Source organism: Crocuta crocuta, unplaced genomic scaffold (genome assembly GCF_008692635.1).
Source record: "Crocuta crocuta isolate KB4526 unplaced genomic scaffold, BGI_CrCroc_1.0 scaffold175, whole genome shotgun sequence".
Lineage (NCBI taxonomy): Eukaryota > Metazoa > Chordata > Mammalia > Carnivora > Hyaenidae > Crocuta > Crocuta crocuta.
Window position 1 is genome coordinate 2,185,147 of NW_027530988.1, and position 21,434 is coordinate 2,206,580.

At 45.0% G+C, this 21,434-nt stretch overlaps 1 protein-coding gene and 1 non-coding gene across 3 annotated transcripts; one reads left to right on the forward strand and one right to left on the reverse strand.

Annotated features, from left to right (window-relative positions):
- Positions 1-507: 507 nt before the first annotated feature.
- Positions 508-21,434, reverse strand: CUNH14orf93 (chromosome unknown C14orf93 homolog). 2 transcript variants are annotated; one of them, XM_077770390.1, is made up of 8 exons: positions 21,409-21,434; positions 9,705-9,852; positions 8,806-9,566; positions 6,306-6,626; positions 2,883-2,944; positions 2,557-2,660; positions 1,524-1,636; positions 508-1,250 (listed from the first exon to the last, which is right to left on the reverse strand). In XM_077770390.1, exons 3-8 carry the CDS (start codon positions 9,403-9,405, stop codon positions 831-833), a joined length of 1,620 nt encoding a protein of 539 aa, XP_077626516.1. In that variant the 5' UTR covers positions 9,406-9,566; positions 9,705-9,852; positions 21,409-21,434; the 3' UTR covers positions 508-830. The 2 variants fall into 2 exon arrangements, with proteins under 2 accessions (XP_077626516.1, XP_077626515.1); XM_077770389.1 differs by having other exon boundaries at positions 8,806-9,852.
- Positions 19,854-20,048, forward strand: LOC144236812 (U2 spliceosomal RNA). Its single transcript, XR_013336660.1, has one exon. It is a non-coding gene; the product is annotated as a U2 spliceosomal RNA (small nuclear RNA).

Here is a 21,434-nt window from a genome sequence, read left to right on the forward strand (position 1 = left end):
CACACCCCCCCCCCCCCCCCCCCCCTGCACACACACACGCCCACACCCACACACTCCTTCCTCAAAATACAGCTTGGCTGACAGGACTAATAGCTACAAAGCCCCATATATTGCTTGGTCACACAGTGGGAGAGCAGCTGCCAGGGAGGCATGGGAACTCTTTAAGCTTTAATTTCTTCATGTGTAAGATGGGAATAATAAAATCTGCCTTACATAATTCAATAAACAATAGCTATTATATCTGTATCCCAATTCCCAGAGATAGAGCTGTGCTCTGCTCAGAAGACTCAAGCCCATGGCTGATGCTGCCCCAAGCCCATGGCTGATGCTGCCCACCAGGTGGCAGTATTATCCTGGCTGGTTCTGTGCAGCTCTCACTGCAGAGCTAGACCAGCAAGTCATAGGGAAGCAGAAGGTACGACCAGGGCTGCTTCCCCAGAGCTTTGAGTGAAACCAGGAAAAAAAAAAAAAAAAATCAAAACAGAAAACCAACTCAGAGACTGGGGCATATGTCAAGAAGGCTTCATGTTTCTTAGACCCATCCTCCTCCTTTTTTCAGCTCAAGCTCCCAGAGGCACTATTTATGCTTAGAAATAAGCATTTTCTGGCTTGCCATTCACAGAAGGGGGTGGTTTTCCCCCTTCTAGATAAGTCTTTTTATCCCAGCACAGCTGCCAGCTTCCACTTCCATTGGGGACTGTGTTAAGAAGAGAGACAGATTTGCTTTCTCAGACTGCAGAGGACATCTTGTTATTCTGGGAAGCCCCGTGGCCATCCATTTCTGGGACATGGGGAGTGGCAGAAGCCAGAGTTATTCTGGGTTATAGATTTCATTCATCCTTTTCCACTTTGATTTCAATGAAGGAGTTCAAGTCGGGACAACAGGTTTTGTGGGGTTGGTCAAAAGATGGGGAGACAGGTCCATTCTCATCACCTCCCTCATCTTCCTCTTCTTGGAAATTAGGATTATAAAGTTCTGGTGGAAGGAGCTGCACCTCAGCAGAAGGTAAGCGGTCTGAGGGAGGTCCATACACACGGTTGGCTTTCGTGCCATGCTTAGAGTTGGCATCCAGGTGGTAGCAGAGCTCCGTGAGGCGCTGGGCCCGGAAGCGGGGGGGCCGGGCTACCCAGACACCTGGCTCATTAAGACTGTCCTCTTCATCCGACATCAGCTCTTCTGTCACATCCTTCCACAGGCGTTGGTCCTCAGGTCCAAAATGCCTCATGATGCTAGATCGGTTGGCAAAAAGCTAAGGTAGAAGACCAGGATAGAGATTAGTAAGAGAGACAAACTAAGGATTAGATATGGGGAAAGGGTTTGGGTAGGAAGGCTGTGTAAATTCTGTGCCTGAGAGAAACTAGCCCCCAAGTCGTCTTAGAACTGGCTCACCCTCCTCCTCCTCTACCTGCTGACATTCCTGGCTCTCGACCCTATTCTCAGATGCCAGGTCCTCTGGCCCTTCCCACTGAAGCTTAGTAGGGTTTAGCATTTAGCATCTTGAAAGGGAGGCCTAGACACCTACCCGGTATCTGCGACTTCGAAGCTTCTTCTCTTCTTTTTCCTTCAGGCCTTTAAAGGGGTTCAGGGAGTTGCGGTACTCACGCCTCTTAGTAAGGAAGTAGGCTACACAGGCTCCTGGGAGGAGGGAGAAGGTAAGGGCAGAGAGCAGGGTCCTCGGGACCAGGTCCTCAGCCCTTTTTTCTTCCCTGACACTACTGGCTGGGAGGGTGAGGGTGGGCTTTCTCACAGACCCATCAGCATCTGTTTACTCCTCTTTGGTTTAGCTCTTTCTACTCACCTCCATGTCCAGCACTGACTCCACCCATATCTCCCCCTACCCTGGAACAAGCTTCTGTAACTCCCTCCCTGGCCCTGGGAGTAATTAAACCCACTCCCATTCTACTCTGCTGGTAGTAGATTCAAGAGCTTTTTCAACAGCAGCTTTCTAAACGCTTCAGGGTTAGCTATAAGCAAATAACAGAAGAGTAAGGAAAGTAGAAAACCCAGGGCATAATATTTAGGGACAAAAGGGCAGGCCTGAGGCGCCTGGGTGGCTCAGTTGGTCAAGCGTTCTACTCTTGATCTCAGCTCAGGTCATGATCAAGGCTCCGTCTGAGAGTTCGAGCCCTTTGTGGGGCTCTGTGCTACTAGTGTGCCGGAGCCTGCTTGGGATTCTGTCTCTCTCCCTCTCTCTGCTCCTCCCCCACTTGTGCACAGGCTCTCTCTCTTAAACTAAATAAATAAACTTAAAAAAAAAAAAAAAAGGGCAGGCCTGGATTCTGACTTCCTTTTCATAACACCCTAGATTCAGGCCCTGCAGAAACATCATGCATGCTGGTATCAGCCCTTTCCTTTTCCCATTTTCATTTCAAGTGGGGAAGGGGAATAAAAAAGCAATTAGAAACAATCCTTTGGAGAAGATGTGAGACTAGCCCCCAAATTTTAAGTCCACTTTTTTCAAAGTCCACCCAAATCATCTCCATTATGCCTCTTCTCTGACCACGAACAGTAAGAGGAAAAAGGATGAGATGGGAGTTAATTCAGTTTTTTCTCACCTTTCAGCTCCTTATCAGTGTAATTGTGGGGACTGGTCACCAGCTCCTGCTTGAGCTTTTCCAGAAGGAACTTCACTACTGAAATATTCCAAGAGGACTTGATGCTGCCGCAAAGATCATGAACAAGGCAGTCAGCATTTTAAAAGCCAGACAAACAGAGATTCCTGGCATGAATCAACTTTGTGGTAAATTCCCCCACCAAGGACAGGACGCAAGGGGCAATGGTGAGAGCAAAGCCTTAGCCTCACTGTCATACTAGAACAGCCCTCTAGCTCCCTCTCCTTGGCAGAGTACCTTGTGATTCTTTTCCCTCAAGGGGACCATACCTTTCAGACCCATTGAATCTCTTGTCGTTGGTGATGTGGTTATGCACATTGTGGACCAATTTCTAGGTGAAAAAACAAACAGAGATTCAAGCCGAGAGTGGATATGATGTAACCCTCCTCTGTCACCCAGGCATTGTCTCTATGGGGTTCTCTGCCCGTATCCTTCCCATAGTCTGGGCCCCATTTCTGATGATGCTCTTTCATAGCCAGAGGACCTGTCCAAGTTAGTATTTCTAATGTCCCTCCTTTTTTGGTCCTTTTCATTTAATTTGTATGGAGGCTCTAGGATCCTCCCTGGTCTTACTTTTCTGTTCCTGGGGAATGTGATCACTACAGCAAAAGGTCTCAGACGTTTTCACAAACATACTCCTTCCAAATAGCCAAGAGAGAGCAAGTGGACATTTCTTGCAAATTTTAAAGTTTTCTTTACAATATATCTGTATTTCTTTTAATCTAAAAATGTCTTCCAAACCAAATGCTAAAATTGACAGCCCCGGAAAATACCCTAGGTACATCCTTTTGCACATGACCACAAGTCCCAGGGGTATACACACCAATGGTCTGAAAAATACAAACTTAACAGAAATGTGAAATGCAAAAGACCTTGGAGACTCTATCACCAACCTCCCTTTCACATCATCAAACAGGCTCTCAGCTTTGCTTACACGCCTTTCATAATGAGTTCTCACTAGTTTTTTGAGCCAGCTTATTTTACTGTTGAACATTTCTAATTGTTGAAGAGTTTTGCCTTGGACTCCAAAATCTGACCAGTTTTGCCTATGACAGCACCTAACATCTTTGAAGACAGGTCTCATGTACTCTCCGAGTCTTCTCCTATTCGGTCTAAACCTCCCCAAGTCCTTCAGCCATTCCTGGTGACAGTTTCCAGACAGACTCCTCATGAAACCATCAGGCTCTCTGGCTTGCCAGTGTCCCTTGGACAACGTGGCACTGGGAACTGAATCTAATCCATCAGCTGGGACCTGGCCAAATGGAGCACATTACTTGCCCGAGTGGAACTCTACATTTCTAGGAATGAAACCCAAGATGGTGTTACCTTTCTTAGTAACCCCACCCCTATTCCCAGGGTCACAGGATTCATTCCTAGTGAGCTGACAGTCCTCTTGAGTCCACTTTTCACATGGATTCCTATCTCTACCATTCTACAACTGCTTTGTTTTTTTAGCTTTGATGCAGAATTTTACATTTCTTTCTATTAAATTTAGTTTTGCTGTCTCTGATTATATTTTTATCTCAAGCTCCCTTGGTCAGTGGAAATTCCCAGTCCCAAAACGAATGGACCCACATCCTGATTTCAAGTCTTCAGTTTCAATTAAGAAATCCCCCATTTACCCTTCTACTTCTATCACTCACTGACTGGCCATATCAATTTAGGAAAGTGCTGGCAACTTTTTATGGTTAGGGTCTCCACTCTATAAAAAAGGCCTGTAATTAAACTTGCTTCATATCTGACATAGTTATTTTACCTCTTAGAAGTCCCAACTTAAGGAATCGCAAAAGGTGGGCAAATGCTTCAGAAAGAATTTGAAAGTGTTGCAAAAAAAAAAAAAAAAGGAAAAAGGGGGAGTTGCACACCTTCCAATTCAAGTGGCTTGGAAGAGATCAGCTGATAAAATCAAACCAGGCTTGAAGCGGAAAGGGAAGATACTCTGAGACAATAATAAGTGTTAAGACTGTAAAGGCAGCTGGCTCACCTGCCTCCTGAGTGAGCTAAAAATAAATACATTCCCTAATGGGTGGCTGGGATCTGCAGCATCCCAAGAAGTCAGTGGTTCTGGTTTGGTCCCTTTTGGACCCGTAGCAGCAATCCACAGCAGCCTGAGTGGACTGGAGAGATGCCTGATTCCTTCCCAGAGATAAAGCTGGAAGGCCGAAGGCCTGCAGTTAGTCCTCTTCCTTTAAACCACATTTGAAACCTTCCACTGTGATGGGCAGCAAAATTCCCTGACTGGTCCTCGAGGGCCTTTTCAAGTATGGGAACAGAGTGCATGAGGAGTGAGCAAACTGTCCTCCTGCAAGGTCCCCACTTCCACCGGGTTCTCCAAAGGGCAGGTGAGAGCCAACCCTCAACACCAGACCTCTCGCTGGAGGCAGTAGGCAGAAGAGGAATGGAAGTGGTTGAAAACCCTGATATTATGCAAATTGGAATTATCATACATTTATTCATGATTTAAACACTATGAAGTCTTGGGAAATCCCTTGAAATGCATTTCTAGGTATATGCCTCCATTTCTATCGCTGGCAGCAAGAGATTCATGATGGAAAAACTAAACCCTATTCATGGTAAGTGAGAGGAAAAAAAATAAAACGAAGGTTAGAAACCAGTTGTTTCGGATTATGAATGGTGTCTTCCTTCCCAGGGATGAAAAGAATCCCTCAGTGTAGAAACAAATCAAATGGAAGGGAGAGTAAGAGTCAGGAGTCCTTAGAAAAGGGAAAAAGAAGAAAGAAGTAATGCAGATGAAGGAGGTGTGCACCGTTAACCATCTTCAACCTTTACTAAGTGTCTTCACTTAGTAACTGTCTTCAACCTTTACTAAGACTGTGACAGAAGGAAAGGGGCTATCCTGTGAGATTTCTTTGGGTGGGTGTGAATGGTGAGCTCCCCTCCTAATCAGAGCTCTCCAGTTACTCTATCAGCCATGAGCCAGAGAAAGGAAACGCCTTACAGTCCACATGAACATGATCTAGCTAAGGAACACCCCTGTGGTTATCAGAAAGATGTTTTTGGGCACAGAGTTGATCCAAAGGAGTATGGTTACCTTAGAACAGGGCTTCTCAACCTTGCAACTACAGACATTTTAGGCGGAATAATTGTCAGGGGCTGCCCTGTGCACTGTAGGATGCTTAGTGATGTTCCTAAGGCTCCAGGCCATGCCAAGTTTCTGAGAAAACTGGTTCAGCCCAGTACTTTCCCTGCTCTTAGGATTGCACTAGACTGTCCAATCCTTCATAACTGAGCTGAGTGTCTAGTGGCCCTCCGCATCTTTGGGGTTTGGGACCACCTCAGGATACCTTGGCCTTTCTGCCAATGGGCCTTGCTTACCCTGAACACTAGTAAATGGCAGGCCGTTGCCAGTGCTACGCTTCAGTGGTCAGTCTGTTCAATCCCTTAAAGATCTTCCCACCAGGATTATTAGATCATTGGGAGGAGGTGTGATATAATTCCCTTCTCTTTAACAGAAGATTTCAATCTATTTGGCAAAGCCTTAAAAACATTCCATGATTAGCAGGAGGACTGCTTGTCCCTAGGGCTATGGACCAGTCTGTCTCCGATTTGCCCCTCCCTCTCCAGTATGATACAGGACACCATTCATTCAATATGGGAAGTTTAAAATCAACCCACACTTCATTCTCATCTCTCCAGACTGAAGAAAAATTTATAGAATTGAGCTCACTCACGGAGAGCACCAGATCCCGCTTGCGCCTGGAGTTCTTCTGCCCACTCCCTCTGGTCCTGCATGGGGAAGCAGTAAACCCTAGAGAGTGTCTCAGCTCCCCTGTTCCCCCAGGGCCTGACTCTTCCAAGGCACCATCCAGCACGGCTGCAGCACTGAGCATGTCCTCGGGGCGGGGCGGTGGCAGCTTGGTTCCATTTTCTGGCCCTGTCTCTGAGGTTGCCCGCTGGATAGCCAGTTGTGTGGCTGGTGAGAGCTGCTTGGCATAAGCAGGGACCAGCACCCGCTGTACTGCACCCTCAGAGGCCACATAATCATCCACCAGCTAAGAACATAAAAAAGAATAGCCTATTAGCCATCCAGGCTTAGGGGAACCCGGTCACCCATCATTCTTTGGCCAGGGATAGTGAACAGAGAGTGGAAAGCACAGGAAATCCAGGACGGTCTTTAATGGTCAACAGCTTGTTTCTCCGGTACTCCTGTGGGAGGGTTGGCAAATATTTCTGGGCTACCCAGGGCCTCTCGTGTGGCATTGTTACCATAGGACCGATTACAAGGACAAGGCTTGTTTCTGACGCTCTATTCGTGAGGAATCCTCTATGATTTGCTCTTGGGTATAAGAACCGGAGCCAGGCGAGTATTCTGTCTAAAAGGCACCGGGGGAGGAAGTGATGACAAGAAAGGAACACCGAGCAAGTGAAGAAACAAGAAAATAAAATGATAACAAACGGGAGAAATAGGAGAAAATGGGGACAAAGACAGATATAAAGTCGGAAATTTCTAGAGAGGCTGGCACCAACTGTCCCCCACCTCCCAGCCCGTTCCCTTTGCAGGACCTGTCTGCGCCCTCCTCTTCTTCCCGCCCTGGCTGCATCCGATCGACGACCGAAGGACCGACCGTCGCTGCCCTGACACCTACTTGCTGCTGTGCCCTCACTCAAGGACACACAGGGCAGGGAAAGGAAGGAGGGAGGAAGGAGACCGAGGGAAGCAAGGAGGGGGGATTTCTGCAGCCAAGAAAACAAAACAGTGAAAGTGGGGGGAAAAAAACCACAGAAAGAAGCGGGGGAGGAGGCTGAGATTTATAGACCTGTGAGCTGCTTTCTGCGCTGTGAAATCTAATTCCGTCCTGCCGGCTTGGAAGCCTTCCCTGCCTGACAGAGCCACAGCTCAGGGCATCGCCTGGCCTGGTACCTGGTACCTCCTGCCTCCTCCCACCTCCCCGCAGCCCCAAACCCCCCTCGAGTCCCGGCTGGGCAGAGGGGCGCAAGAGGCAGTGGCCACCACCCACCCTCGTGGCTAGGCCTTCAGGGAGCAGTGGCCAGCTGCAGCGTGACACTGGATGGGGACATGGGGCTTCTAAATTCATTTCTCAGACCCAGCAGATGGGCTGGGAGTTTCCTCCCTCCCATCTCCCCTGTGTGTTCTGCTCTTTTTCTCTTTCCTGGGTGTCTGGGCTTTGTCACGTGCGGGAGGAGGAAAGAGAGGGCAGGGCGGGAGCATGGGGGAGGGGGGCTGACAGACCTCCCACTGTCTCTCAAGTGGCGACACATCTGTTACTTTCCCATCTCTATGATCCCTGTAGTTGCTCCGTCTCCTTTTCATACTTCCATGTGCCACGCTCTGCAGTTTTTACTCTGCTCAGCCAGGGTTTTCCTGCTCAGATGGCCCTGAGCAGTAAAGAAACTGACATAGCACAAGGTGCTTCTGTGTCTTTTCCTGCTCACAAAATATGCGTGCTTGCTCTCCTCGTCCTCCCTACGTGTCATTCTCTTCCTAGGAACTTGCAACTGTCCACTTGTTGCCCTCCTGTTACCCCCTCCCCTCCGCCTCCCTCCCACCTTCCCTCACATTCTGTTGTGCGCATAAATTCTCTTTCCATTTAGATTCACCTTTCCTCTATGCTCTTGTTTCACTTTTTCTCCTTCCTCAACCCTTCATTTCCACCTGCCTCCTTCGCTCCCTACACCTGTCTTGGGTTCTTTGTCCTCTCCATCTCTCCTTCCTTCCCTGTCATCCCTCTCTGACCCCCTCCGTCCCTCTCCTCTCCAGCTCTCCCTTCCTCTCCACCTCTGCCTCTCTCCCCTCCACATTCCCATCTCTCTCTGTACTGAATTCCTCTTGGCAAGCAGAGGGCCCGTGATAAAATATGAATGAGCCGTCTGTGCACGGCAGGCCTTCTTGCCAGGAGAGGCAGAGCCCCTGGAGCAGCCGAGCCAGCTGTGGAGGAGAAGGTGGCATGCAGAGCTGCTGAGAGGGAGGGAAGGGCACGGCCATCACCACGCACACCAGAAATGACCTCCTGCCAAAGAGGTTGCAGTTCAGAAGAAAACAGACGGGTGCCGACTATCCCTGCCGGCAAAGGAGACTTGGTGCTGTCTGTTTCAGCACAAGTAAAACCAAAAGAAAGGCCTAAGGCTGGAAAGAAACTAGAGGGAGGGGGAAGGAAGAGAGAAAGGCCAGGAAAAGCACTCAGGGGTGTCCTGCTCTGCAGCCATACTCACGGGGTTGAGCATCGGGGCCGCCTCGCTGGCAACCAGGGCGCATCCCGGGAGCCGCGCGTCTCTCTGGGTGGCCGGGAAGCCCAAAGGCCCAGGACCCACGGCTGATGCTGCTCCCACCTGCCACAGCTCCTCAATCACCACCTGCATGCCGCTGCCCACGCTGTCGCACTCCTCCTCGGCGGCAGACACGGCCTTGCAGGCTTCCCCGGGGCTCTCTTTGAGAGGCCCAGGCTCCTCGGGTGGGGAGCCCTGGGCCCGGCTGTCCCCAGCTTCCTCAGGGGCAGAGGCTTTCCCCTGCCTCAGCTCACCCACCTCTTCCTGGAGACATTTTAGCAATTCGTTGTTGGCCCTGGCGAGCCCCAGAGCAGCCTCAGCCAGGCCCACTGCCTTCTCCACGCGCTGGTAGATAATGTGCAGGAGCTGCTCTGAACTCTGAACCGCCAGCCCATGTCCGGTCACTGTGATGGGGGTACTGGGAGGAGGGTTCCCGCCCTGAGAGCCTGTGCTGCCCCCACTAGTCTCGCTCTTACAGGCGCAGCAGCAGCATCTGGCTTCGCTGCCACCGGGAGGGGAGAAGAGAATGGTGGCACTGAAGGACATGGCTGACCGCGGAGGGAACAACTTCGCTCACACTGCCGGGCAGCTCCAAAAGGCGTCCCCAGTCACTGAACTCCGGTCGGTAGGAAGCTCTGGCCTCTTTGTATTCACTTTCCTTTGTCATGGAGGGTGACCAGAGGAGCCTGGGCACCAGGCGGTGGGTTCTGTGGAGGAGGGGTAGGCAAGCCGTGAGGGAGCACACAGTCCATGGCTACCTGTCCTTGGCCTGTGGAGGAGAGATGCCTTCTTCTACCTGCAGATGCTGTGCTCTCCTAGCACAACTCTCTGGGTGTCCCACTCACCCGTGTCTGAAAGTGTGGTGCCTACACAGGCCTTCCTGATGAACACAGTTTCACAGGGTAAAAGGCATTCTTCCTGCAACCAAGCATGGAGCCCGCCACCACTCCAACCTAAGGAACAGAGCGGGGACTCAAAAGGACCCACAAGCATCTGGAAAGATTAGAAGATTAAGGAAGAAAACGCAGATCTGTCTTCTCCTCACTATCTTTGCCCTAATAACAGTCATAGCATTTTGTCTCCTTGACATCATTCCTTAAGGAGTTCAGAACACTCCTTGCAGGTTATCTCATCCACACAGCAGCTTCTGGAAACACATATTACCCCAGGTCCACGGAAGAGACATGCAGAGAGGTTATATATCTTTTTCAAGGTCACAGGGAGACAGCAGAATTCAGTTATTGCTACTTTCAATCTAGCATTCATTTTTTTTTAACTGAGACCATTTTTTGTTGACATAAAGAATCATGATTCTACCCTCTCTATAATTTTCTTACAGACGCATTCAGAGTAAGACTCCTAAATAAGGAATATGCCGATCACTGCAGCCCTCAACATGTCACCAACCTCACACTATTATATCCCTGATGCTTTGGGGATGGGGCAGGGAAAGGAAGGGAAAAGCTGGATGGGAGAATTAAGCTGTGGTGTCCGGGGCTGCACAGCCAGCCCCCTTGCTCTCACACTTGTGCATCTGGGTCTCCAGCCCCTGAAAAGGAATCCAGCTGTTCTGAATCCTACAGCTGGTAGCACAGAGAAATCACCTCCTGGGTCCCTCATCTCCACTTCTCAAGCTCCTTGAGGGAGCAGCAAAGCTCAACAGGCAGTCTACATAGCTAAGTGCTGCCACTTTGCCCACATGACCAGCCGCATTAAAGAAGAAATCAGAATACCAATGATAAACCAAACTGCCTTACTTTTGAATCACCCTAGTTAAGCAACTAAGCCACTAGAGATGAAAAAGAAGAAAAGGTGTGGGAGGGTTGGATTGTACCACCGAGAACACTCCAAGGAACTTCAAATTGTTTTTTCTAAATACTTGGTTATGGAAAAAAGAATCCATCTGCCTGAAGCTCCCTAAGTGACAAAATCCTAAGTATGTTTATAATTTCCACAAGAGATACATTTTCATCTTACCCTTTAAATTATATCATAACACCACAATTAAAAAAAGAAGAGGCAGTTAAGAAAATTTTCTATATATTGAGATATTGGGGCCTTTTTCTGCATCAGCAATCTCATCTTAGGAACAGGTAATATCAATGCCTCTAAGGTACTAAAACGTAAATCTGACAATGCATTTTAATTACATTGGGTTATTAAAGAATAGTCTTTAATTTGCTCTTTCCACCTTTTATATTGAAAAAAACGTTTTCCGTGCCAGGTATTCACTTCTTGTAAGAACTGAACTCAAATCCATTTGCAGCTTCTCTGTCATTAGAGTCACCGGAAGGCACAGCTAAATCTGAAACTAAAGGTTAGAGGAAAGCACTAAGCAATTCCTATGTCAACTTACGGACACATCATTTATATATTCTTTCTCTTCCTAAATAAGGGCCTTCACTGTTCTTGCACGGTCTTTAACCAACATCATGCAAGGAGTTTAACCAGAAACATGGCCATCGTGAGAAAAAGACAGTTATGTAAAAGATAATATACAGACAGTGGCCAGCTGGGTTCAGTATTTATGAAATCAGAAACTAAGATGCATCAGGTTGGGATACTGGGTAGGTACCCCTTCTGGTACCAAATTGACAATGAATACGTTCTTACCCAGAACACTTACTCTTTCTTGCGAGAGGCCTTTACCCCTGCCACTGTTGTGCCTGCCTTGAGCCCTTCCCTCCACCTTGAATGGTCTTTCCCAGGTCTTCTTCCCAAAAAAACACAAAACTGGAAGTAAAAAAAAAAAAAAAGTATATATATATATATATATATACACACATACATACATATATATGTGTATATATATACATACATATATATGTATGTATATATGCATGTATAGATACACATGTATATATACATGCATATATACATGTATATATACTTTTTTTGTATATATGTATATACATGTATATATACATATATATATGGGGTTCTCATCCTGCTGCACTACTTAACAGCTGTGTGAACTTGGGCAAATTATTCCTTTTTCTGAGCCCCAGTGTTTTTATCTCTGCCTACTTTGAGTGTTTTTGTGATGATTATACATAATGTATGTAAGTCACCTACAGAGTGCTGGCTTATGGTCAGTGCTCCACAAATAACAGCTGAATGGTATTATGATTATTCCTGAAATATTTTGTGTTCCCATCCTAGACCCCCGTCCTGATTTTCCAACCTCGAAAAAAATGCTGTGGCTTGGAATGGAACATGAAGGATTCTTCCCCCACATCCCCCCCCCATTTAATAACAAATTTCTAAGAAACAATAAATTCAAGTCTACCAAGATGCATGTATACATACTAAGCCTTCTATGATGTACATTAGAAAGGTAATTAAGAAAACAGAGTATTTGCAATTTACTTACTCTCATGAGCTGGCTTTAGACTAGGGATGATATTCAACTCTGCCAGCTTTTAATGATAAATATTATTTTCATATCTGTGTTGACATAAAAACAATCATGATTCTACCCTCTGTATAATTTTGTTCCTCAATTTCTTTCTGCTTTTCTACTTTGTGTATTACCTACGTCCACTTCAGAATGTCACATTCAGAGCAACAAACAGGTATTTTTTTTAATTAACCTGTCTATATACACCTGGTACAGGGCAGTGCAGCACAATGGGCATTCAAATACAGTTAAACCTTGGATCGCGAGTCACTTGTTCTGTGAGCGTTCCAGAAGACAAGCAAACAGCTTTAATACATTTTAACTTGATAAAGGAGTGATGTCTTGCAGCAAGGAGTATGTGACACTGAATGTCACATGATCACAACTGATCCAATGGTTCTTGAAATCTGCTTTGATATAGAAGTGCTTTGGATTATAAGCATGCTTCTGGAATGAATTATGCTCATAAACCAAGGTTTTACTGTACCTCTTTTTTGGTTTCTAAGACATTTCCTGCTGACTTCATTTCTGTGGATCCTCTATCCATTTAAGCTCTAAGACAGCGGAATGAAAGGACAAGGAAAGAGAGGCACCTGGATGGCTCAGTCAGTTAAGTACGTGACTCTTGATCTCAGCTCAGGTCATGATCTCATGGTTTGAGAGTTCGAGCCCATGTCGGGCTCTGTGCTGATGGCGCAGAGCCTGCTTGGGGTTCTGTCTCTCCTTCTCTCTCTGCCCCTCCCCTACTTGTGGTCTCTATCTCTCTCAAAATAAATAAATAAAACTTTTTTAAAAAAAACGACAAGGAAAGAAACGAGAGTCAGCAGGTAATAAAGGGATCTTTCACACTATATTATTTACTACTGGGTAAATAGTATACTATTACCCAGATAACTTAGATGTTGGATAAGTTGGATTAAAAGCAAAGCAAACACTAATTCATTAGCTACATATATCCCCATTAGAGAAAAAGAATACATTGGGGAAAAAAGAATGTTGTTTCTAAAAACTCTCTGTATGCAAGGCCATGCTGAAGGATGAGTCACCAAAATGGACTGCCACCTCTAAGTACTCAAATGAAGGGAAGACGAAGTCCCTACATGCAAGGAGATTACAGCATATGTGAGAATTAAATGTTCAAAGGACAAAGCAAAATATATACAAGTGCCTAAAAATACGGTTCAGACAAAAGTTCTTAAATAGTTCAAAATAATGGAAAGATGAACAGAATGAAATCATGAGGAAAACCCTCCAACTGGGCAATGTATAGAATGAACAGGAGGGTGGTGAGAAGACATGGGAGATGAGAGAAAAAGCAAACGTTACAGGAATTAACAGGGTGCATGTGCGAGGCCAGAGCAAAGGGGCTTATGTAGAAAGGTACGGAACACTGATCCAGGATTTTGAAAACCAAGTTAAGGAAATTCTTAGAGTAAGGATCAGCAAACCTTTTTCTGTAAAGGACCAGATAGTAAGTAATATTGGCTTTGCGAGTCACGTGGTTGACGTCGTAACTACTCAACTCTACCACGGTAGCACAAAGCAGCCACAAGCAATACATAAACAATGAACATGACTGTGTTCCAATAAAGATTTATGGACACAGAAATGTCATAAAATATGTTTTTCATTAAAAAATATAAAAGCCCTTCTTAGCTCAGGGGCCATACAAAAACAGATGGTAGATCAGGAATGGCCTCTGTATGGGCTGCAGTTTGCTGACCCCTGTCTTAGATACCTAAAGTGGAAGAGTTAGAGATTAGGAGACTGTTTAATCCTGAAGTGAGTTGCGAATGAGGATTGTGGATACGAAGGTTCAACATCCTGGAGGAAGACCTGATAATATTTCTTTACCAGACAACTTCAAGATTATCAGCCTGAGAGTCAGAAGACGGTACGTGGACAGATGATAGAAATGAGGACGTTGAGAGGAGGCATCAGCATGTTAAAGATTTTATTTATTAATTAAATTATTTATTTATTGTTTTTTATTTTTATTTATTTTTTTATTATTATTTATTTCTGAGAGAGAGAGATAGTGTGAGCAGGGGAGGGTCAGAGAGAGAGGGAGACACAGAATCCGAAACAGGCTCCAGGCTCCGAGCTGGCTGCCAGCACAGAGCCCAACGCGGGGCTTGAACCCACAAACCGTGAGATCATGACCTGAGCCGAAGCTGGAGGCTTAACCGACCGAGCCACCCAGTGCCCCTATTTATTGTTTTTTAGGGAGCTCTACACCCAACTTGGGTCTGGAACTCATGACCCCAAGACCAAGAGTCGCATGCTCTACTGACTGAGCCAGCCAGGCACCCCAGATGCGTATTTGTTTAACAAGTTAACTTTCAAACAGATAGCAACATGTTTAAATGTATGTCCTGATAGCAACTGACTAGGACTGGAAAAACAACAACAACAACAACAACAAGAGGAAGGTCAGAGCTGGGATGCAGATTTAGAATCCTTGCAGGGGACGCCTGGGTGGCTCAGTCAGTTAAGTGTCCGACTTCGGCTCAGGTCATGATCTCACGGTTTGTGGGTTCGAGCCCCGCGTTGGGCTCTGTGCTGACTGCCAGCTCAGAGCCTGGAGCCTGTTTCAGAGTCTGTGACTCCCTCTCTCTCTGACCCTCCCCTGCTCATGCTGGCTCTCTCTCTCAAAAATAAATAAAAAAAATTTTTTAAATCTTAAAAAAAAAAGCACATAGAATCCTTGCAAGAGGGATGTAGCTAAACCTGAGACCATGAGTGCACTCCCCAAGAAGTAAAGAGAAAGTGTGAAATGCAAAGGCCAAGGACAGCGCTTCCAGCCAATTTGTGGAAGAGGCTTCATTAAAAGAGAAGGACGGTCAGTGAGGTGGGAGAAAAAGAGTGTTATGAAAGCCAAAGTAGAAAGAATGTCAAGAAAGTGGATCTAATCCACTGTGACAGGTGCAGCAGAATGGCTAAAAAAGATGAACATTAAGGAGATATATTTTATTTGTCTGTGCTGGTCACTGGTGATGACCAGAGAAGTAAATTCTGTAGAGAAAGTAATACTATGCAATAGATTAAAGAGGAATGATGGAGAGAAAATGGAAGCAAGACATGAAATCAAGTCTTCTAGAGTTTAGTTATGAAAGGAAGGAAGGAAATAGGAAGTCAGAAGGGACCCTAGAGGTTTGGTATTTTTACAAAGCAGAAAGAAAAAGGCCAATGATTTTTCTGACATTAGCCATAGCAACATTTTTCTAGATATGTCTCCTAAGGCAGGGGGAAATAAAAAAAATAAACCATTGGGACTACATCAAAACAAAGACTCTTGATTTTGGCACAGGTCATGATCTCACAGTTTGCTGACAGCCTGGGATCTGGTTGGGATTCTCTCTCTCTCCCTCTCTCTCTGCCCCTCCCCAGCTTGTTCTCTCTCTCTCTCTCAAAATAAATAATAAAAATTTTAAAAGTAAAATAAAATAAAGAAAAAGAAAGAACATTTTTAAAAAAGGTGGTGCTTGGCTGGCTCAGTCGATAGAGCATGTGACAATCTCAGAGGCCATGAGTTCAAGCCCCAGGTTGGGTGTGGAGCCTACTTAAAAAAAAGACAAAGACTTAAAAGAAAGAAAAAGTTCATGAAAAAGTAAAGGATGAAGATATTAGAAAAGAATTCAATTTTCTTGTGGCAAGGATCTTCCCAATGTAAGAAAGAAGGAAAGGTAACTCTTGCCTGAGACTGCAGAGAAGGAAAAATGGAAACAGAGCAAAGATTCATTGAGGTGGAGAAAGGAAGACAAATAGATACACTATTGAGGCTCTCTTTTTTACTTACAGGCAGATTTTCCTCAGCATGAATAATTCAAATTGATAATAGAACTTTATTATGAACAGTGCTACATTATCTGTTGTTACAACTTGTTAAATCCTTTTCTAACACTCCCAGACTAACACAACTAATTATTCTTGCTTTTTTCCAACACTGACTTACGGTTCTAGAGCCCATTTAGCTCTGCCAACACTATTAAGGAACATAATCTTTATTCTGATATCTTTATTATATTTCTCAAAATGTTTAACTGTTTAATTCAATAACCCATGAAGCAATCCATGAAGTGCTTGGCAAAGCAATGGTTAATCTGGGCAGTGTCTTTATCGTCACTATTAAACATTTTAACACTTTCCATTTTTGCAATTTCAGATTGCTAATTTATTTTATTTTATTATTTTTGTAATGTGTATTTATTTGAGTGAAAGAGAACACACGTGCACGGCAGGGAGGGACAGAGAGAGAGAATCCCAAAGAGTCTGTTTGCTGTCAGTGAGGAGTTGGATGAGGAGTTGGATGAGGAGTTGGATCTTAGGAACCATGAGATCATGACCTGAGCTGAAATCAAGAGTCAGACCCCTTAATGGACTGAGCCACCCAGTCGCCCCTCACGTTGCTAACTTATTTTAAATTCAAGAATTCATATTTTTGTTCGAGAGAGGAAAAAAAGGAATAAACTAAGGTTGACCGCCACAGAAAAACATATAGACCTTTTGCAAAATGCTATCAACTTTTAGAACTGAATGTTAAGAAAAAGACTTTTAGGGGCACCTGGCTGGCTCGGTCCACAGGGAACACAACTCTTGATCTTGGGGTTGTAGGGTCGGGGCCCCACATTGGGTATACAGCTTACATTAACAAGATAAAATTAAAAAGAAAAGAAAAGAAAAAGATCTATAATCTTCTGATGAGTTGCCAACAGAAAGTAACAGCAGTTGTCAAACAAGTTTTCACAAAATATATGTTCGAGGTTCATTCCGTATTTGTCTAATTTTAATACATGTGCAAGGAGCCCAGAAAGTGCATTTTTCAATAATTTTGATATTTTCTTCATAAATATTTAGATAAAAAAGAAAGAAAAGTCATCTTCTTCAGACAGATGAGTCTGTCTGAAGCTGTCTCAGGGTGAGACTGTCCATAATCTTAACTACCCCTTTCCTCCCAAGTCACATGTATTTTTGTTAGAACTAAATATATCATCCTCTTGGCAGCTCCCTTGCTTGCTTTCAACCCATTCTGAGCTTGAATTTTCTGCATGACTGAGTTCGCCTCCAACTTATGAAAAATAAAAGTTTCCTCACTTTTAATAGATGTCTATGATATGGTATCACTCTAATGATATATGTCTTTATAATGGGCTCCTGACTCATTCAGGGTCACGCTAGCAATGGACTTCCTTAAATGTGATTACGGAAAGCACAGCGATTCTCACCATAATTTTCATTTTAAGAAATAAAAAAAGGAAAATGGCCACTTAAAGCTCGGCGGTGCTGGTCAGCCCTGCTCTTCCACTTGGAGGTGCAATATGGCTCACCTGATGGAAGGTACTCTCAGAACCTACCTCTTTCTTTCTTTCTTTTAATGTTTACTCATTTTTGAGAGAGAGAGTGAGAGTGGAAGAGGGGCACAGAAAGAGTGGGAGAGAGGATCTGAAGTGAGCTTTGTGCTGACAGCAGCCAGCTGGATGGGGGGCTGTAACACAGGAACCGTGAGGTCATGACCTGAACCAAAGTCTGACCCTTAACTGACTGAGCCACCCAGGTGCCCCTCATTACTTATTTCTATGAAAAAACGAGCTCTTTTATCACACAAGGGCAGAGAAATAAATACCATCAAATATTATTTTCCTACATTTTGAAAGACTGACCCATCTCACGATCTGCAGAGACTATCTAAAATCTCATTTTCAGGGATTAAAAAAAAAAAAAAAAAAAGAGCTGTAGACCTAGGGGGAGAATGAGATCCTAAGAAAAGGATTCCATTTGTCTGAAACTTTCAAGTTTCAGTATACTTTCAAGTATACTTGAAAGATTTTTTAGCCTAGCGTAGCAGTCTTTTTTATTCACATTTGTTAAAATGCAACTTGGTAAGATTAAAATCCAGGTTTAAGATTTTCACAGAAATGTACGTGACATAAAGGGCAAATCTTGCACTGCTGGACCAACTGAAAAATGAAAAACCAGCTCCTAAAGCCATATCATGTGCCCTGCGAGCCCTCGGTAAATGTTAGTTGATTAAATATTAGTCAGAGATGACAAGGTGGGCACCAGGGACAACAGAACCATTTCCGAAGAGAGCGTGGTTAAGCTACAAGCAGGGCGACCACAGCGACGCAGGGGCAACAGAGCTCTAGCACAGCCCTCGAGGCCGCGGGGGTCAGGGCGACTCGCCACTGAGCCCAATCTCAGAGAGTGCCCTGGGGGTTCCGGGGGAAAGAGGTGTAGCGGCACAAATAGCCGAGTGGCCCAAGGCGCAGTCGGGGATCTCGCCGGGGCACCAGGGGTACACTACGTGGCTGCAAAAGGTCTGAGGACTCGGTCTGAGAACAGCCCGGAAGTTCCTGCGGCGGTCCCGCTCTGGCAGCCCTGGGTGTTCCATCACGGGTGTTGCACCGCGTGTGCCCCGCGCCACCGACGCCAGCTGACTCAGCTGCGACTACACGAGCTCGCGGGCCGGGGTAGGGAGACCGCGGCGCCGGCCCGTGTACCCGGCCAGCGCGCGCACGCGGCGAGGCCCCGCCCCGACTGTCCTCTGGCTCCCGGTGATTGGCGACTGAACGACGAAGGGAGCAGGGCCAGGGACGTTATTGGTTGCAATCCACACTCACTCAACGAGCCAGGGAGGGGAGGGGCCTCTTCAGGGAGGGACACGACTGCGAGGCTCTTTCAAGGCCGTTAGGCGCCATCTTTAGCTTGTTTTGTTTTGTTTACTCGGTTCTCTCCTCTGCTGCTTACAAGGCAGCGTGTACACGATTGTAAGTTCGGTGGCCACCAAAAGGTGGTGGTGGAAAGTTTTTAATTCCTGTCGGCCTTGGTTACAGATCTTTCAGATCCCACTAGCAAAGGGGCAATTCCCCTTAGTTCAAAGTTTTCATCTCCACGAACCCTGCGTATTCCCAGATTCAACCGAGTTTAGCTTGTGTTGTGATAGGCCAAACCAACGATTTATTCGTGGGACTCAACGCAAGGACCCTGCACATGAGTGTAGGTTCCTAGTAAGAATCAAATGGCTTAGAAGTGTACTCTTCTAGAAGAGCTCTCTCACGAGAAGTTAAAAAGTGATAACCTGCAGTGATGTGGGAAAGAATTAGAAAGAGCAAAACTCCATTAAAAATTCCCAGCATCGCCGCCATCACAAAGTCACCGGAATCTGACTAGATTTCATGCATGCAGGTCTAAACTTGTGGAATGATCCATATTTGAGACAGTATTACATACTGATCTGACTTGCGTTGTTAGGAAATAAAAATACATCCAGTACAGGTAAGTAGCCCAGAGATCTCACAGAGGGCGACTTTCATTATGAAGTTCAAGACCTGTACAAATAATCTGAAAGCCGTTGTTTAGGCGTCCCAAATGTTACTTGACACTGAGAAGGACGTTAGTTGAGGAATAGAATTGTATCACCATGACCATATTGAGGCTTTGCGGTACTGAAATTTGAACTCTACAGTAGATAGATCCTTTTATATACTGGTCGCTACTTCACTGGTGACATTCCAGTTTCTCCCTCATCACCCCATATACTTCCTATGCTTTCACTCCAATCTGCGAATGCAGATTTTAATATATTTTCCATATAATCGCTTCTCGGCCTTTTGGTTAAGATCAAGTGTAATATATTTTCTGTAAGATTCCTAATAGAAGACACTGGTGCTGTAACAGAATGAAGTGAGAATATGGCTCACAGAACAGGAGGTTCTGCTCTGAGCTTGTTTTGTCCTCAGTCTTACCCTTTTCTCTGGAACTCTTTGACATGGGGAGAAGGCTCCCCATTCCAAAAATGCAACATGATAACCAAAATGCATTTCTTATCCCTACTTTGCATTATTTGCCTTTGCCTCCTCTGGCCCCTCCCCCATCCAACCACTATGAACAGTTTTTGAGAACTGGACTTGACTGGATTATTTTCCTGACACTTGGCCAGCTGTGGAGCTTTTCAAACAAATCCCAACCTATAAACGACCGTTTTGTCAAAAAGCCAAGGGAGAACTTCCCTTCTGAACACAGCAACGAAACCACACAAAAAGGCCAAAATATACACAGCTGTACATTTAGGAACGTGAGACAATAAAAAGCAAAACCACTTAGGCAAAACAATCAATAAAGGAGGCTTTGAACCAGAGATTCAATAAATTGCCTACCCTCACTTGCCACATGGACTATGTTCCCTGGCAATTATTTAACTATTCGCTAATCTGATACTTTAGAAGAGTAGTAGAAAAATACAGTAAATGCTCATAAAATGAAAGTGCCTAAGTATCCTAAGCACAAGATTTCTTCTAAACTCTAATTTGCACACAAAATCCTGTTTGAACCACATCTGGGAACACAACAGAAAAAAAAATCACATCCTAAGGGCTACTTGGCACACACAGAACCAAAGGTAATCTCTTTTGAAAACAAAATCTGATATGGCACATATACACAAACTGTACATATACACAAATCACAAAACCTCAAGATAAATCTTTATATCATTTGCTTACACACACACACACACACACACACACACACAGTCTTCATGAAAATGTAAGGCACATTTGTAAAAAGGGCTTTGCCCACCTCCCCAGGGAAATGAGTGTCTCAATTATAATATCCAAACATTTTTAACCTATTGGCCTTGGACAATTGCCACATTCAAGCCACTTGGTTTTGGTTCTGGGGGAGGGTGTGTAAAACGCACGCAAACAGCTTTGTGAGGGAGTCTCAAATCTCCGCTTCTTTCCACGTTGCCCTTGACGTTGCCCGTGGCAGAAATTTACATTATCCCTTCAGCCATCCTAANAAAAAGAGGAAGAAAGAAATCTATACTTCTCAAACGGCTAATTTTTTTTAAATCCCTCGACCATAAAAATTACCAGTTCTTAAAATGTGATAACAAAAAGAAAAAAAAATCTCTATAAATTTGGCCGTTAACAGTTGTACACGGCCATCCTGCTTCTCAACTTCTTGGTATATTTAAAACCTTGACCAGGAAAAAGAAAGAGGAAGAGAGACAGAAAAAGAAATGGGGGAAAGCGCAAATTCCCCTTAGCAACAGTTTCCTCACCCCAACACTGCCACAGATCTCTATTTTTAAAAATTTTGAAAACACACACAAGATTAAGGAAGAAAAAAAAATGGAAAAAGGATACCCGAAGGTCGTATGGCTCTTTGTATT